The 16,374-nt window shown below is 48.4% G+C and overlaps 1 protein-coding gene and 1 non-coding gene across 2 annotated transcripts; one reads left to right on the forward strand and one right to left on the reverse strand.

Moving 5' to 3' along the window:
- The first annotated feature begins 7,298 nt into the window (after positions 1-7,298).
- On the forward strand, positions 7,299-14,309 carry LOC118638863 (zinc finger protein 883-like). Its single transcript, XM_036274993.1, has 4 exons — positions 7,299-7,378; positions 8,678-8,804; positions 11,884-11,963; positions 12,864-14,309. Exons 1-4 carry the CDS (start codon positions 7,325-7,327, stop codon positions 14,307-14,309), a joined length of 1,707 nt encoding a protein of 568 aa, XP_036130886.1. The 5' UTR covers positions 7,299-7,324.
- Positions 8,195-8,257, reverse strand: LOC118639657. Its single transcript, XR_004961232.1, has one exon. It is a non-coding gene; the product is annotated as a U7 small nuclear RNA (small nuclear RNA).
- Positions 14,310-16,374: the final 2,065 nt, after the last annotated feature.

Consider the following 16,374-nt stretch of genomic DNA (forward strand, 5'->3'; position numbering starts at 1 on the left):
AGTAAATCTTTGTTGAATAAATGAGGGTAGTCGTGTTGGGGAGGAAAAGCCTACAAAGACGGTATTGACCCATACACCAGAGGGCTTTAAAGGCCAGCGAAAGGAGCTTGGCAGTTTTTCCCAGGATCTGACATCGAAACCTCAAATATCTTATGGGTCCGGGTAGGGAAAGTAACTGGAGGTCCCATTCATAGAGGCTGGAAAAGACTCAGCTCCATCCTGTGGCAGTAGTCATGAAATAACAGCCCCGGTGTTTCCAGATCTTCAGCTTATTTGTTGTTAATCTTCACCTGAGGATATTTTTTCCGTTGATTTTTAAAGAGAGTGGAAGGGAGGGAGGGGGGAGAGAGAGAGAGAAAGAGAGAAACATGGATGTGAGAGAGACATTGATTGGTTGCCCTGCGCGTGCCTGACTGGGGCCAAGGATCGAACCTGCAATCCGGGTACTGTGTTCTTGACCGGGAATCAAACCGGGTAACTTGAGGTGCGCGGGCCAATGCTCTAACCAGCCAGGGCTCAGATCTTCAGCTTTTTCATTAGGACCCAGGAACTCAGATTTTTAAAATATGAAATCTCTCCATTAAAATAGTACAGGCAACTAATTTTTTCAAATACTGAAAACCAACTCAAGAAACATTTTGCCACCGTTTTGAGGCGATGGGGAAATATCTAGGGCTGTTGCTTATATACTTTATTTTATATGTTTATTATTCTTTAATCCTCACCCAAGGATATGTTTATTGATTTGAGAGAGAGAGAAACATTGATTGAATACCTTGTTCCAGTCACCTGTTGCCGAGATACCAGTTTTATTACCTGCCGGGTAAAGCATGCTTTGAGTGGAGAGATATTCTTTTTTTTTTTCCCAATTATAGTTTACATTCATTATTATTTTGTATTAGTTTCAGGTGCACAGCATAGTGGTTAGACAATCATATACTTTATAAAGTGGCCTCCCCTCCCCCCATATTGCCAGTCTCCACCTGGCCCCATGGATAGTTATTACACTATAAATGTAGAGGTTTTGATAAGGCGGAAAAGAGGCTCAAACCTCTTACACCCTGCTCCAACCAAGAGGATTCTGGGAATAGTAGTGTCCAGCCTCTCCACCGTCCTCCCCCCACCCCCTTTCCTTTCCTCACGCAGGCGCACATCGGTGGAATGGACAGACCCTAGTCACCTCGGCAACGTCATTCCGGGCGTGTATGACGTCACCGTTACCTTGGCCTGGCCAGGGGCGGCGCACCTGTAGATGCGTCATAGATGCCCAACTTCACGCTCACTTTACTTGGTGGCCCCACCGAAGCTCACGCCAGGAATGGTGCTACCTTGGGGCACGCAAGCTGGTGTCTCCGATGTGCTCTTTGCTTGGGTGGCTGTGTTGTTTTGGATTTTAAAGTGTCTTTACGGTACTGGTCCAGCCACTCCCTTAACTTCTTGGGAATTTCCTGGGAGCAATGCACGATGCAGTAAACATATAATTAAACTGTGCATCAATTATAGGGTGATGAGAACTCCCGGAGAGCTCAGAGTATGCAGCGGGAGAGACAGACAGTCACCAAATAATTACAATACAATTATGATAATACAAGCGCTAGGATTCCTGGACGTTCCTGTGGGAACCCAGGGAGGGAGCTGCCGACTCCGGCTGGTCAGGGTGAGAATAAGAGAAAGTTTTATGCAGGAATGGCTGTCCAGGTGACCTCTTGGTAAAGTATATGATTGTCTAACCGCTATGCTGTACACCTGAAATACAAAATAATATTGAATGTAAACTGTAATTGAAAAATAAAAGTTAACCCTGGATGGTTTGGCTCAGCGGTTAGAGCGTCGGCCTGCGGACCGGAGAGTCCCAAGTTCGGTTCCCACTAAGGGCATGTACCTTGGTTGCAGTTTGGCCCCGGCCCCAGTGGCAACCAATCAATGTGTCTCTCTCACATCGATGTTCCTCTCTCTCTCTTCCCCCCTCTCTCCCTCCCGCTCTATCTGAAGATAAATGCAAAAAAAAAAAAAAAAAAAATGTCCTCAAGTGAGGATAAAAAGAAAAATAAAATTTAGCACAGCTGGTGTGGCTCAGTGGTTGAATGTGTTGTAAGGTGCCAGCGAGATAACCAGAGACACACAGCCGAATTATAAAGGAGAACTTTGTTACACCGGCGAGCTGAAGAGGGGCTCTCCCCAAATCGACAGCTCTGAGCCTTATTTGTTGCCCACTTATATAGACACAAACTACACAGAGAAAAAAACTACATTCTTGGTGCCACTTTTGGCACCGTTAAGAGGGGAACTGCTAGAAGGGAAGTGAGAGCAGCTGTAAGAGGTTAGGGCAACCATTAATCTCTTTTTTCTCATGGTTCCTCTGAGTTTCCCAAGGCCATCATTAACCCCTTATCTATAAGGTAGCCAGGCACCGCCGGTGGGAGGTGGGAAGAAACCGAAGAGCCAAACAGCCGAATAAGCAGAAATCGGGCTTTATTGGGTACACTCCCAGCGGGTTCACAGACTCGGGGGGTCGAGTCCGAGAAGCCGCGCCCGATGCTGGGGTTTGTGATTTTTATATCCGCGCCTATGGCAGCGGGAACTTGTTGTTAGGGTTAGGTCCTGAGGGGCTACGCATGGGGGCCCCTGGAATGTGAGTCTATTGTCCCGGAGCAAACAGTTCCTGGACTAGGACAGGAGAATGGGACAGGAGTTGATCTATGAGTTCGGGGCAAACAGTTCCTGAAACAGGGAGGGAGTTTAGGTTGGGTAAGCGAGGTAACGGCTGAGCAGTTTGCCTGGTGCCAGTTCCCAGGCTCTCGGACATTATCTTTATCGTTTTCTTTGGGTGTCTCAAGGCCCTTATGTTTACAATAAAGAATCTGCTAGGGTGTGTTCGTGCAGTAACTGAGGGTCAGAATGGAGTTATTACAAGTGTCGACCCATGCACAAAGAGGTCACCAGTTCTATTCCTGGTCAGGGCACGTGCCCAGGTTATGGGCCCAATTCCTAGTGGAGGCATGCAGGAGGCAGCCAATCGATGTTCTCGCTCATCAATGTCTCTAGCTCTCTCCTTTTCCCTTCCTCTCTCTCTAAAATCAATAAAGAAAAATTTTTAATTAATTAATTAATTTATTTAGTTATTTATTTATTTATTTGTGGTATGTGCCCCTAGCAGGAACCGAACCCGGGACTCTCTGGTCCGCAGGCCGACACTCAACCACTGAGCCAAACTGGCCAGGGCGAAAAAAAAATTTTTAAATAAAATTTAAAGAAAAAAACTTGTTCTTGAAAGAAAAGTAGTTTCCTAAAAAAGTACTGGAGAAAGGGCATTTCAGACAAAGAGAACCACAAATATGAATGTCAAGAGGTGAGAACTATTAATGGCTTGTTTTTAATAATATTGATAGCAAACACGTAGATGTTTTCTGCCATATACTGTTCTAATGACATATCAACGTATTCAAATCTCATAACCCAATGAAGAGGGTATTTATTTTCTCCATATGTACAATGAGAAATGGAAGAATGGAGAGGTTAATGACTTTCAGTTTCACACAAGGAATAAGTGGGATTAACCATTATGTATGCAGTCCTTGTTCCGGGGTCCTGGAGTAACAGCCCTTACTACCTGCAAAGCACTGTGTTGACTGATTTGTACACAGCATCAAATGTAAGCCTCGTCAAGGCTTCGGAGCCTAGGATTTCCAGCCTCCAAAACTTAGAAATTTCTGTTGTTTAAGCCATTCAGTGTAGGGTGTTTTGGTTCTGGCCTCCAGACCTAAGATAGAGCAACATGAAGTAAAGCAAGAGGGGCCCAGGGTTCACAGGGCTTCAAGGGCCAGGCAAAAGCCTCAAGACTTCCCTGAGCCAGGGGAAGGGCAGGGTGTGCTCTGGTGCAGAAAGACCCTCTGGGGTTGTGTCAGGGACAGACTGGAGGGGAGACACTGAAGGCCATGAGTTTGGAATGCAACTGGTGTGAGATTCCAGGATGAGTAGACATGGCCTGAGCCAGAGCCAGGGCCAGGGTTATGGGCTTGGAGAGGGTAGCAGATACTAGGAGCCTGGCAGTGAAAAGAGGGACTTTCCTGAACCCACTGGCCCTGGCTGGGTCTTCAAGCCATGGAGATGCAAAGGTCTTCCTGGGGCTGCCTGACACACCTTTATAGGGAAGTTATGCAAGTTAAATAAGCTAATCAGGCCCACTGCGTGTTAGTGACAGCTGTTATTATTTCATTTGGGCAATGGTCCATCTAGCTCTTACTCATGGGCATATACATATATTTTACATCTTTCCATGAAAGCTATGTAACTTTGCAGCTTTTGTTATTTTTCACATTTGTTTGCAAAAATTTCCCTATGTTACCATGTGGTTATCAAAATTATTTCAGGGCTCAATAACGTTTAATAGGTGGCATGTACCCCCATTTATTTAACGGGTCCCCTGAGTCCGTATAATTGAAAATCACTTTATGTTATTTTGTTTCCGATTGGAGATGGCCTTCCTCCAAGCTGCAGTTCAGGGACCTAGGCTCCTTCTATCTGCAACATGCGACTTCCAGGGTCACACTCTTCCTCTGAGTGAGCAGAAGGGAAAAGACTGCAAGTGACAAGTGGGAGGTTTTAATGGGCCAGATCTGGCCAAGGCACGCGTGTTACTTTTGCTCACATGTTATTGGCCAGAACAATCTCATGGCCACCCCAAACTGCGAGTGAAAAGGGGATATTCGCGGTGCCAGTACAGCTCGACATTTCCCAATTAACCGTGTTTCCTCCAGATGCAAAGCCCCTGTGTATCCACAGCGTCTTTTCCTCCCGCCCCACATCCTAGTCCCGGACTCCATTTCCCAGCATTCCCTCAGCAATCAGAGGCCGGGAGGGGCCGCAATGGTCTCTGGGAAATGTAGTCCAGCTGCGAATCTGCGTTTAAAGCACCAAGACTCGAGTGCCGAGACAGCGACCACGCAGGCGCATTCCGCGGCCGGCTGGAGGGAGGGAAGGCCTGGTCACCCTTCGCAACCCGCGGGGGCGCACAGGTGAGTCCGGACCTGGCGGACCGTAGCGCGAGCGGGTGGGTGCGGGCCAGGCGAGGCAGGGAGGCGGGCTCTCAGGGGGCGGGACCGGGCGGGAGGGGGAAGGGCGCAGTGGGCGGTGCCCCCCTACCTCCAGTCCTTCGTGAGGCGGCCCCAGAACCCCCTCCACCTGTGCTACTAGCACGATTAGCGCGCAGGAATTGGGCGCCTGCTGTTTGCCAGGAGTCCGGTCAAGCACGGGACGGCTGCGATCCCTAGGAGGGAGAACTCACCTTTCCTCCCTTTGCAGGTGAAGAAACCGCCGTGGCTTCTGCCAGGTCACGATGCTATTAAGTGGTAGACCAGGGATCACAGTGACCCGAACGCCCCTGCATACTCCGCACTGTCACGCCTTTGGTCTCTGTCCTTATCGTGAGCATCTCTTCCCCTCTCTCTGGGTCTCTCCTGTCCTTTTTCTGATCCCACCAGCACCCCGACCCCGTTCTGTCTCCCCTTCTCTCTGGTTCTCTGATCCTCTAGCTCTGTGTCTCTGTCGCCTTCTCTCTGGGTCTCTGTCCACCTCCCTGAGTCTCTGGCCCCCCTCTCTGGGTCTCTGTGCGCCCCCCTCTCCCAAGAGTCTCTGTGTGTGTTTTTTCTAAAAACAAGGTTATTTTCCTCCAAAACCATAGCACCATGATCACATCAGGAAATTAACCCACATGCAATACGATTGGCTAGTGTACATACCTTTACATGTTGCTAATGGACTCAATACTGTTCTTAACGGCAAAAGAAAATTCCATCTCACTCACTTCATTGGTTGTCAGGTCTCCTTAGCTTCCGTTCACCTGGGACAGTTCTTCAGTCTTTCCTTGACCTTCATGATCTTGGCAATTCTGAAGGCTACAGAGCAGGTACTTCCGGAATGTCGCTCGGTTTAGATTTGCTCAGTGTTTCCTCGTGATTAGATTTAGGTTATGCACTTTGGGCAGGACCATAGGAGTGATGCTGTGTCCTTCTCATCAGATCAGGAGCATGTGACGTCAGTTTGCCCATCACTGGTCACATCAACCTTGATCACTTGGCTAAGGTAGTGGCTGTCAGGTTTCTCCATTCCAAAGTTACCCCCTTCTTTTTGTAGTGAATAAATGACTTGCGGGGAGACAGTTAAAACTCTGTAAGACTCTCATCAAAATTTCAGCCGCTGGTTTCAGCCTCTGGGTGCATGCATTCCTGTGTAGCTGGGTTTGCCTTGGAAACACATGAGGCTCTAGTTTATTAGTTTCCACTTTGCTGCTGTAACAAATTACCACACACTGCCTGGCCCGTGTGCTTCAGTGGATTGAGCGTCATCCCCTGGACTGACAGATCCCGGCTGGATTCCCAGTCAGGGCACATGCGGGGGTTGTGGGCTTGATCCCCAATGGTGGGGGGTGGGGTGTGCAGGAGGCAGCCAATCTGTGTTTCTCACACAGATGTTTCTCTCTCTCTCCCTTCCTCTCTCTAAAGAACCAATAAAAACATTTTTTTTTTTTTAAATTACCACACACTTGGTGACTTCAAACAACAAAATGTCTTCTTACACTTCTGGAGGTCGGGAGTCTGACATGCGTTTCACTGGGCTGACATCAAGGTGTCAGCAGAGCCGTGCTCCCTTGGGGGTTCTAGGGCAGAATCCACTTTCTTGCCTGTTCCAGCTTCTGGAAGCCATTGTAGGTGTGGCCCCTTCCTTCAGCTTCAAAGCCAGAGGCATAGGGCCCACCCAGATAATCCAGGACAAGCTTCCCATCTGAAGGTGTTGAACTTGATCACGTTGAAATTCATGCCAGACATATTTTGGGGGGCAACAATTCAGCCCACCACCTGGTCTGTGTCCAGCACTGTGCCCGCCACCACACAGGGAGCCCCTTGAGGGCATAGCTGAATTCACTCATCTCTCTGTCCTCAAAAAGAAGAGGTTGGCTCTGTGGGCCAGACTTTTGGGTTCTCATTCAACTCCAACACTTTATATCTCTATGACCTTGAGCAAGGGCCTTGACCTCTTGTGCCTCGATTTGCTCATCTTGGGGTAACTGCAGTTACTTCTCCAAGAGCTGTGCTGTGGGGGCAGTGAGCTGAACTTACTGATTGCTAGTGGTGGTTGTTACAGAATGGGGACCTCAGGCCACCTGTCCTGGGCCTTTGCTCTGGCTGTTGGGAAACCAAGCCACCCTCTGTCATGAGGCTTCTTTAGGAAAGTGTCTGTCTATCTCTGGGCCAGAACTGACCACATTTTTCTGCTCCAGTCTCTTCCTCCAATTCTGCAGACTCAGGCCTGGTCCTTTCTCCCGGAGATGCAAACTTGGGACTCAGCAATGATCACCAGGACCCGGACCCCTGAGGAACAGGTGAGTCTGGGCTCCCTCTTCCCTGAGATGATTTTGTGGGCCCAAGGGCCATCCCCACCTCTGCCTATGGTCTGAAGATCTTCTGCCCCTCCCAACAGTGGGAGAAAGGCTATGGTGGGAGGGGCTCTGGGGCTGGGAGGTGTGTGGAGGAGAGGGGAGGGTGGGGTGGACTGCTCTGGGTTGGGACATTATGACACGGTCTGACAATCCATCGTGTAATGCCCAGCAGCCTTTGGTTCCCAGGTGATGTGAGCAGTGGTTTATTTTGTTCCACCTGGAGTCAGGAGGGTTGGGATCAGAGTTAATGTATGAGATGGAGTGTGACTTTGGAATATGTGGCTCTTACACACAATGGCTTTTATTTATTTATTTATTTTTTAATCCTCACCCGAGGATACTTTTCCATTCATCTCTCAGTAGAGTGGGAGTGAGAGAGAGGGAGAAACATCGATGTAAGAGAGACACATCAACCGGTTGCCTCCTGAATGACCCCGACCGGGGCCGGGCCCCGAACCGAAACCAAGGTACATGCCCTTGAGTGGAATCAAACCCTAGACTCTTTAGTCCACAGGCTGACGCTCTAACTGCTGAGCCAAACTGGCCAGGGTGGCGGCTTTTATTTTTTGATTAGAGAGAGAGAGAGAGAGAGAGAGAGAGAGAGAGAAACATCGATTTGTTGTTCTGTTTACTTATGCATTCATTAGTTGTTCATTCTGCGTGTGCCCTGTCTGTGATGGAATCTCCAACCTGGGCGTATCGGGATGATGCTCTAACCAACTGAGCTACCTGGCCAGGGCAAGGCTTTTTTTTTTTTTTTAGGGCCTTCTGGTGAAAACCGGAAGACCTACTAGACAAATTCAAAAAGAGCTGTAAGCACTAGGGCAAGGCTTGATAGCTGTTTTTATTTTTAAGGTTTCTTAGGAATGTCACGTATCAGTGTGTAGGTCACACACTGGACAAGGGCACCTCGTCTCGGTGGCATGTCCTGCATCTTCCACCCCATGCATTGGCGTATGTATTATGGCAGTTTTCACACAGATGGCAAACTGTCCTATACTATAATAATAGGCGTGTTATCACGATTTTCCAACAGATGGCAGTAAAGAGTCATGTGAAAGGCAGGTCTTGTTCTACTTTCTAGCCAAGGTACCTGTGGGCTAGCAGCTGCCTGTTTTGATTCAATTCTCTTAAATCTGTTCAAGCTCAGGGAGCACGTGGTAGGTTATTGACCCGTGACCTCTCCTGTCCCTGAATTCTGGAAGGCTGTGTCCCTCCACCTTGTACAATTGGCCCTTGCAGGAATCAGTGACCTTCAAGGACGTGGCCGTGGACTTCACCCTGGAGGAATGGGGCCAGCTAGGCCCTGGCCAGAGGGAGCTGTATCGGGAAGTCATGCTGGAGAACTACCAGAACCTTCTCTCACTAGGTGAGGCCTGCCCTCTGCCTTCCCAGGGGGCGGCATGCTGCCTCCTTTTGCCCTCATTCCCTTTGTGCTCACCCACTGCTTAACTGTGAGTGGCCCCTGGGGTCGCGTGGTGCCCTCCTGCTGTCAGCGGCGCCCCCGCTGGCTGGCCTCTGTCTGTGGCTCTTCCTGGCTTTTCCCAGAGTCCTCTGCTTGTCCCATAAGATCTTCAGCCTGTGCCCGCCCCTCTCCTTTTGCTCCCCTCTCCACATGCAGGGACCTCAGGTTCCCACTGTAATGCCTGTTCCAGAATCTCGGACTCCAAGTGCTCCCCACATGTGCTCCAGTCAACAGGCTCCATCTCGAGTCTTCTCCCCAAAGCACATAAATGCTGTCCCCCAAATGAGTCTCCTGAGTCACATACTTGTCCACCCGCCTGCCTTCTACCCCTGGGCAAGCCCTCTCATACTCACTGCGCTCACCCTGAGCTCCGTCTCCACACTGACCTGCTCCTCCCTCCCGCTCTGGGTCCCCATCTTGAGTTGGCCCCATGTCCTCCAGACCCCCAGGCACCATCTTCTCCTCCCCCTTCCCCTTCCGGACAGCTGTCAGGTCCCACCCCCAACCCCTAGCTTTCTGCACACCCAGTTCATTGTCCTCTCTGTCCACACAGCCTGGCCCCGCTCAGGCCTCGTCTTCTCCCCTAACCCCACTCCAGCCTGTTCTCTGCTCTGTCTTTCCTTCTCCATCCATCTCCTCCTTCCCAATTCCTTCTTCTGGCTCCTCTGGCTCTCCTTTTCTCTGTAAGTTATGGTGGGGTGAAGGCTCTGTCCTCAGCCCTCCTCACTCACACAATTTCTCTGCACAAACTCATCAAAAACTCAGCTTAGACTCCTACCCCGGCCAGTGTTGCTCAGTGGTTAGCGTGTCAGCCCATGCTCCAAAGTGTCTCGTTCGACGTTCGATTCCCAGTCAAGGGCACGTACCTGGGTTGCAGGTTCGATCCCCGGCCCTGGTCGGGGCGAATGCAGGAGGCAACCAATTGATATGTCTCTCTCACATCAATCTCTCTCTCTCCCCCTTCCTCCCTTCCACTCTCTCTAAAAAATCAATGGAAAAAAATGTCCTCAGGTGAGGATTAACAAAAAACAAACAAACTCAGCTTAAATTCCTGTGTTAGGGTCCCCAAGACTGCTCCCAGGTTCAGTGATGCCCTAGGAGGACCCACAGGCCTCAGCCTACTTACCTACCTGGAAGCTCATCAGACATTCAGCAGGGTTTTTCCTGGGGAATGGTCATAGCAGTACCCACCGCCTGGAACATTCCAATATTCAATATTCCACACTCCTCGAGGGAAGTAGGTGTTCAGAAGAAGCCACGTTGTTTTGTACAAACAGGCACAGGGAGCCCCTCTGTTATCAGTGAGAGAAGGCTGGAACCCTCCCCAAATCCGGTTCCCTCGCCAGCCAAAGGCCAGCTTTGTGAGCAGGCCTTTCCAAGGGGAGCAGTCAGCCTGTTGTGTTAACTTTTCTGCATAACCTGCAGAAGGTCTGTTCAGTCTGGCCCCTGTGCTCCAACTCTGTGTAGCTGGTGGCCTCCAGAAACACCTCCCCAGGAAGGTCCTGGCCTCCACACTCCCTGTCCCCACTGAGCTCACCATGTGCCCCAAGACCTACTCTTCCTCTGAGTCTCCCATCTCAGGGACAGTCCCTCACTCACCTAGTCACCAGGCCAGCCCTGTGCTGTCTTTATCAGCTCCTTCACACCCTGTGTGGCTGGGCCCTGCCCACCTCCTCAAGGTCGGCCCCTTCCATTCTCTTCCTCCCTCACATCCTGCAGCCAGAGGGAGGCCTGTCTCTAAGGGGAGCTGTCAGCAAGCTGTCTCCTCATGGGAATGCTCAGTACAGCGGTGTATTAGTTTCCTGTGGCCTTTGTAACAATGACCACAAGCTTGGTGGCTTAAAACAGCAGAAATGTATTTACTCAGTTCTGGAGCCGGAAGTGCAAACTCAAAGTGTTTGCAAAGCCATGCTCCTTCTTTTTTTTTCTGGTTAATCCCCACCCGAGGATATTTTTTACCATGGATTTTTAGAGAGAGTGGAAGGGAGGGGTTGAGGGGGAGAAAGACAGAGAGAAAAACATCAATGTGAAAGAGACACATCGATTGGTTGCCTCCCACATGCACCTCGGGGCGGGGAATCAAACCCGTGACCCCTTGGTCCTTGGGCTGACGCTCCAACCACTGAGCCACAGCGGCCAGGGCCCATGCTCCCTCTGAAAGCTCCAGGGGAGGGGCCTTTCTTACCTCTTCCAGCTTCTAGGGGCTCCTGGCGATCCTGGTGTTTCTTGTCTTATTCCAGTCTCTGCCTCCGTCTTCATGGCCTTTTCCCCTCCATATGTGTCTGTATCTCTCTTCTCTTCTTATAAGGACACCAGTCATTGGATTTAGGTGTCACCCTACTCCAGTAGGACCTTGTCTTAACTAATTACATCTGCAAAGCCCCAATTTCCAAACAAGGCCACATTCCGAGGTTCCTCTGGACATAATTTTGGGGGAGCACTGGAGGAAGAGAGAAATTAGTGATCTCAAAGGCAGCAGGCATAAACAGTAAAATCAGATGAGGTTAATTTTAGTAATATATTCTGTTTCATCCCATCTGTCCAAAATGTGATCTTTTCAGCATGTCAAAATCATAATCAGTACACAAATTGTTAATAAGATACTTCATCTTTTTCTCCATATTAAGTTCTGTGCAATGTGGGCGTATTTCACACTCAAACTGAACAGCACAGAGCCAGAGCCTTAAACAGAGCCAGTGACGTCAGGGCTCAGGTGTTATCTGGAGTGTGCCCCAAGACCTACTCTTCCTCTGAGTCTCCCATCTCAGGGACAGTCCCTCACTCACCTAGTTACCAGGCCAGCCCTGTGCTGTCTTTATGAATCTTGCATTATTGAATCTTGCATTATTGACCAATAGTGTCTAATCATAAGTCACCCAATGTATGCATCTCCCGTGAAGACCCAGGACCTGGGGCCCAGTCCTGGGGACTCCCTCTGACCATGGCACCCATGGGCCAAGTGTCAGGTCTTTTCCAGGTTCAGGACTTCCTGGGTCCAAACCCGACGTGATCTCCCGCCTGGAGCGAGGTGAAGAGCCCAGGATGGAGGAGAGAGACCAGACAGTTACCTGTCCAGGTGGGTGAGGATGTTGAGCAGATGCGAGCCATCTTACCCCATCTGTCGTGATCAGTGATGGTCATTCAAGAATGAGGCAGCCCTAGCCAGGTGGCTCAGGTGCCTTTTGAAATAGCAACATAAACTTGGAAACTTTCCGTTTTAAATTTACAATGCCAGTTCTAAATAATCAGCTCCTACCCAGGCCAGTGTGGCTCAGTTTGGAGTGTTGTCCTGTACAACAAAAGGTGGCGGGTTTGATTCCTGGTCAGGGTACCTACCCAGGTTGTAGGTTCAATCCTCGGTTTGGGTGCATGTGGGAGGCAACTGATCAATGTTATTGTTCTTTCTGTTTCTCTCTCTCCCTTTCTCTCTAAAAAAAAAACAAATCAATAAAAAATTTTTTTATAAATAATCAATTTCCTTTGTCCCGGAACACAAAATATTCATATCTTCCATTTGTTTCAGATCTGGAGACAAGCTCTGCAACAACTCAGGAGACACTTCCAAAAGGGAGTATTTCTGCAGAAGCAGCTTCCCCCATGGGAAAGATGGAGGGGATTTTAAAGGCAGTGCTTGGAGACGCCAAGTTGGGGGAATCCTGGATATACAGTTGCCAACTGGAGGACCAGGGAAAGCAGGAGAGGCCTTTGAAGTGTGTGTTTGCATTTCCCAGGGAGAACACTTGTGGCGAGAGAAGGCTTCACTGCAAGGAGTTTGGGAGAAGCTGCAGGCGGACCTCAGCCTTCATCAGGAATCACAGAGTACCTGGGGCAGACAGGCCTCAGAAATGGAACGGATCAAGAAATAACTCAAAAGGCCAAAGGACCTTTGTAGAAAAGAAACCATTTAACTGCGCAGAATGTGGGAAAACCTTCATTTACCATTCAGACTATATCCTACACCAGAGAACTCACACGGGAGAGAAGCCCTACCAGTGCAAGGATTGTGGGAAGGCGTTCAGCAACAGCTCGTATTTCATTCAGCACCACATCATCCACACCGGAGAGAAGCCCTACACGTGCAACGAATGCGGCAAGACCTTCACTCAGAGCTCGTCGCTGACAGAGCATCAGAGGATCCACACTGGAGAGAAACCCTACCAATGCAAGGAATGTGGAAAGGCCTTCACCCAGAGCTCCTCCCTCATTAAACACCAGCGATGTCATACTGGGGAGAAGCCCTATAAATGCGACCAGTGTGGGAAGTTTTACTCTCAGGTGTCCCACCTCACCCGCCACCAGAAAATCCACACAGGGGAGAAGCCCTACAAATGCGGTGATTGTGGCAAGGCCTTCTGTCACACCTCCTCCCTCACCCAGCACCAGACGATCCACACCGGAGAGAAACCCTACAAATGTAACGAGTGTGGGAAAACCTTCAGCCACAGCTCATCCCTGACCCAGCATCAGCGGGTGCACACAGGAGAAAAACCCTACGAGTGTTCTGAGTGTGGCAAAGCCTTCAGCCACAGTTCGTCCCTGACTCAGCATCAGAGGATTCACACTGGCGAGAAGCCCTACGAGTGCAATGAGTGTGGGAAGGCTTACACGCAGATCTCCCACCTCATGAGGCACCAGAGCATTCACATGGGGGAAAAACCCTATATATGTAATGAGTGTGGGAAGGCTTTCAGTCACACCTCATCCTTTACTCAACACCAGACGATTCACACTGGTGAGAAGCCCTACAAATGTAACGAATGTGGGAAAACCTTCAGCCAGAACTCTTCGCTGACACGCCATCAGAGGATTCACACTGGGGAGAAGCCCTACGAGTGTACTGTTTGCGGGAAAGCCTATGCCCAGATTTCCCACCTCATTCAGCACCAGAGGATTCACACCGGAGAGAAACCCTATGAGTGCAGTGAGTGTGGGAAAGCTTTCAGTCGGAGCACGCACCTTATTGAGCACCAGAAAATCCACACAGGCGAGAAACCCTATAAGTGTAAGGAGTGTGGGAAGACATTCAGTCACAACTCATCCCTTACTCAGCATCAGAGGATTCACACTGGTGAGAAACCCTACGCCTGCCAGGAATGCGGGAAAGCCTTCAGTCAGAGCATCCACCTTATTCAGCATCAGAGGATTCATACAGGAGAGAAGCCCTACAAATGTAACGACTGTGGGAAAACCTATACCCAGATCTCACACCTCATTCAACACCAGAAAGTTCACACGGGTGGCAGACACTATGCGTGTAAAGAATGTGGAGAGGATTTCAGCTGGAGTTCACACCTGGCTGAACATCAGAAACTTCACACCATGCACAGCACCTATATCTGCAGTGATTTCGAGAAGGCCTTTGCTTGGAGGACACAGCTTGCTGATCATCAGAGAACTCATGCTGATTAGAAAGGCCTGAGAATGGCTCTGGCCAGGTAGCTCAGTTGGTTAGAGTGTTGTCCCAATACACTAAGGTTTCAGGTTCAATCCCCATACATACAAGAATCAACCAATGAATGCATTTTTTTTCCAAGCCTGACGATACAACAAACTGGCAGTTCTACTGTTGGGTTCAGTTTCGCATTCATCAGCCCTAGCAATTTCCTCCCAGAGAGGAACTCCACACATTGAAAAAGTTGGTTTCTTTCTTTCCTACAGGAAGGCTGGCACAGTTTATCACCAGCTGGGACAGCTTCTAATCATTTTAGGAGCTCTCTCCTAAAACTTCAACATCCTCCCTATTTTTTAACCCCACCATGTCCCCATGGGACAGTGTGTCTAACTGGGATACGACTACATCTTGAATTTTTAATACGGTCTCTCTGAGCTCTTTAAATGTATCAACTATTCATTAAATTGGAGCTGAAAATTCAAGGAAAAAAAAACACAGCTGGAAAGATTAACCTGTTAGAGTAAAAGCCTCAAATACATGTAGCTGAACATAAATACTAGACCATTTTAGTTTCCTTTAAAACTTAAAGATACAAGTTTCACTGCCAAATTTGCAGTTGGCTTAAACACTGAATACATTTCCCACATTTACAGCCATTTTTTATGTCCCATTGTTTGTCTTTTCCATTTTCAGGATTTGTACTTTACAAAGCAGCTGCCCAACTAAGCATCGTTTTCTGATTTTATTCATGCCAAAAGGGATGCTTTTCTTTTCTTTTTCATTTTATTTTTTTAAATCCTCACCCGAGGATATTTTTCAATTTATCTTCAGATAGAGTGGGAGGGAGAGGGAAGGAGAGAGAAAGAAACATAGATGTGAGAGAGACATCAGTTGGTTGCCTTCCACATGACCCCGACCAGGGCTGGGGACCAAACGGCAACTAAGGTACGTGCCCTTGACCAGAATCGAACCCATGACTCTTTGGTCTGTGGGCCGATGCTCTAACCACTGAGCAATTGACCAGGGCTGTTTTTCTTTTCTTAGATTTTGTTTATAATTAGATAAACATAGTATTTATCTAATTATTTTAAAATATGCATACTTTTATAACAAGAAAAAAATTTAAGTAAAGTCACATACTTATTGTAAAAGATAATTTGGAAAGTGTAGGTAATTATGAACTAAAATATCAATTCCCACCCTGGTTGGTTTGGCCCAATGGTTAGAGTGTCGGCCTGTGGACATTAGGGTCCTGGGTTCAATTTCTGGTAAAGGGCACGTACCTAGGTTACAGGTTCAATTCCCAGACCAGGGTCGAGCAGGAGGCAGCCAATAAATGTGTCTCTCACATCGATGTTTCTCTCTCTCCCTCCTTCCTACTCCATCTGAACATCAATGAAAAAATATCCTCAGATGAGGATTAAAATACCAATTCCGCCCTGGCCGGTTTGGCTCAGCAGTTGGAGTGTCGGCCTGCGAACCAGAGAGTCTCGGGTTTGGTTCCCACTAGGGGCATGTACCAAAAAATAAATAAAATAAATAAAAATACCAGTTCCCCATAATCCCACAGCCCAGAGAAACCCACTAGTCATTTTAGGGTGTATTTCTTTCTGATTTTGTTCTGATTATGTTTGTCCATATCCATATTTTTAAACTTTGAAAAATTTGGATCATAAAACAAAAACTTGGCCACCCTCAGAAGTCATATTTTTTGACTTTGTCATATTTCTTTACAAATATTTAATTTTTAAAAATATTTTTTCTTAATTAATTTTAGAGAGAGAGAAAAGGAGAGAAAGAGAGACAGAAACATCGATGAGAGAGAACATCGATGAGAGAGAACATCGACTGGCCACCTTCTGCATGCCCCCCACTAGGGATTTGGCCCACAACCTGGGCACATGCCCTGACCAGGAACCAAACCAGCGACCTCTTGGTACATGGTTTGATGCTCAACCACTGAGCTGCACCAGCCGGGTTCTTTACAAATATTTTAAAATAAATGTTATTTTATTTCATTGTAATCAGAGCGTAGAACCAGTTTTGGCTTCTCTGTTTTGCCCTCATTTTCCATGAACATTG

The sequence above is a fragment of the Molossus molossus genome, unplaced genomic scaffold (genome assembly GCF_014108415.1).
Source record: "Molossus molossus isolate mMolMol1 unplaced genomic scaffold, mMolMol1.p scaffold_m16_p_21, whole genome shotgun sequence".
Taxonomy (NCBI): domain Eukaryota; kingdom Metazoa; phylum Chordata; class Mammalia; order Chiroptera; family Molossidae; genus Molossus; species Molossus molossus.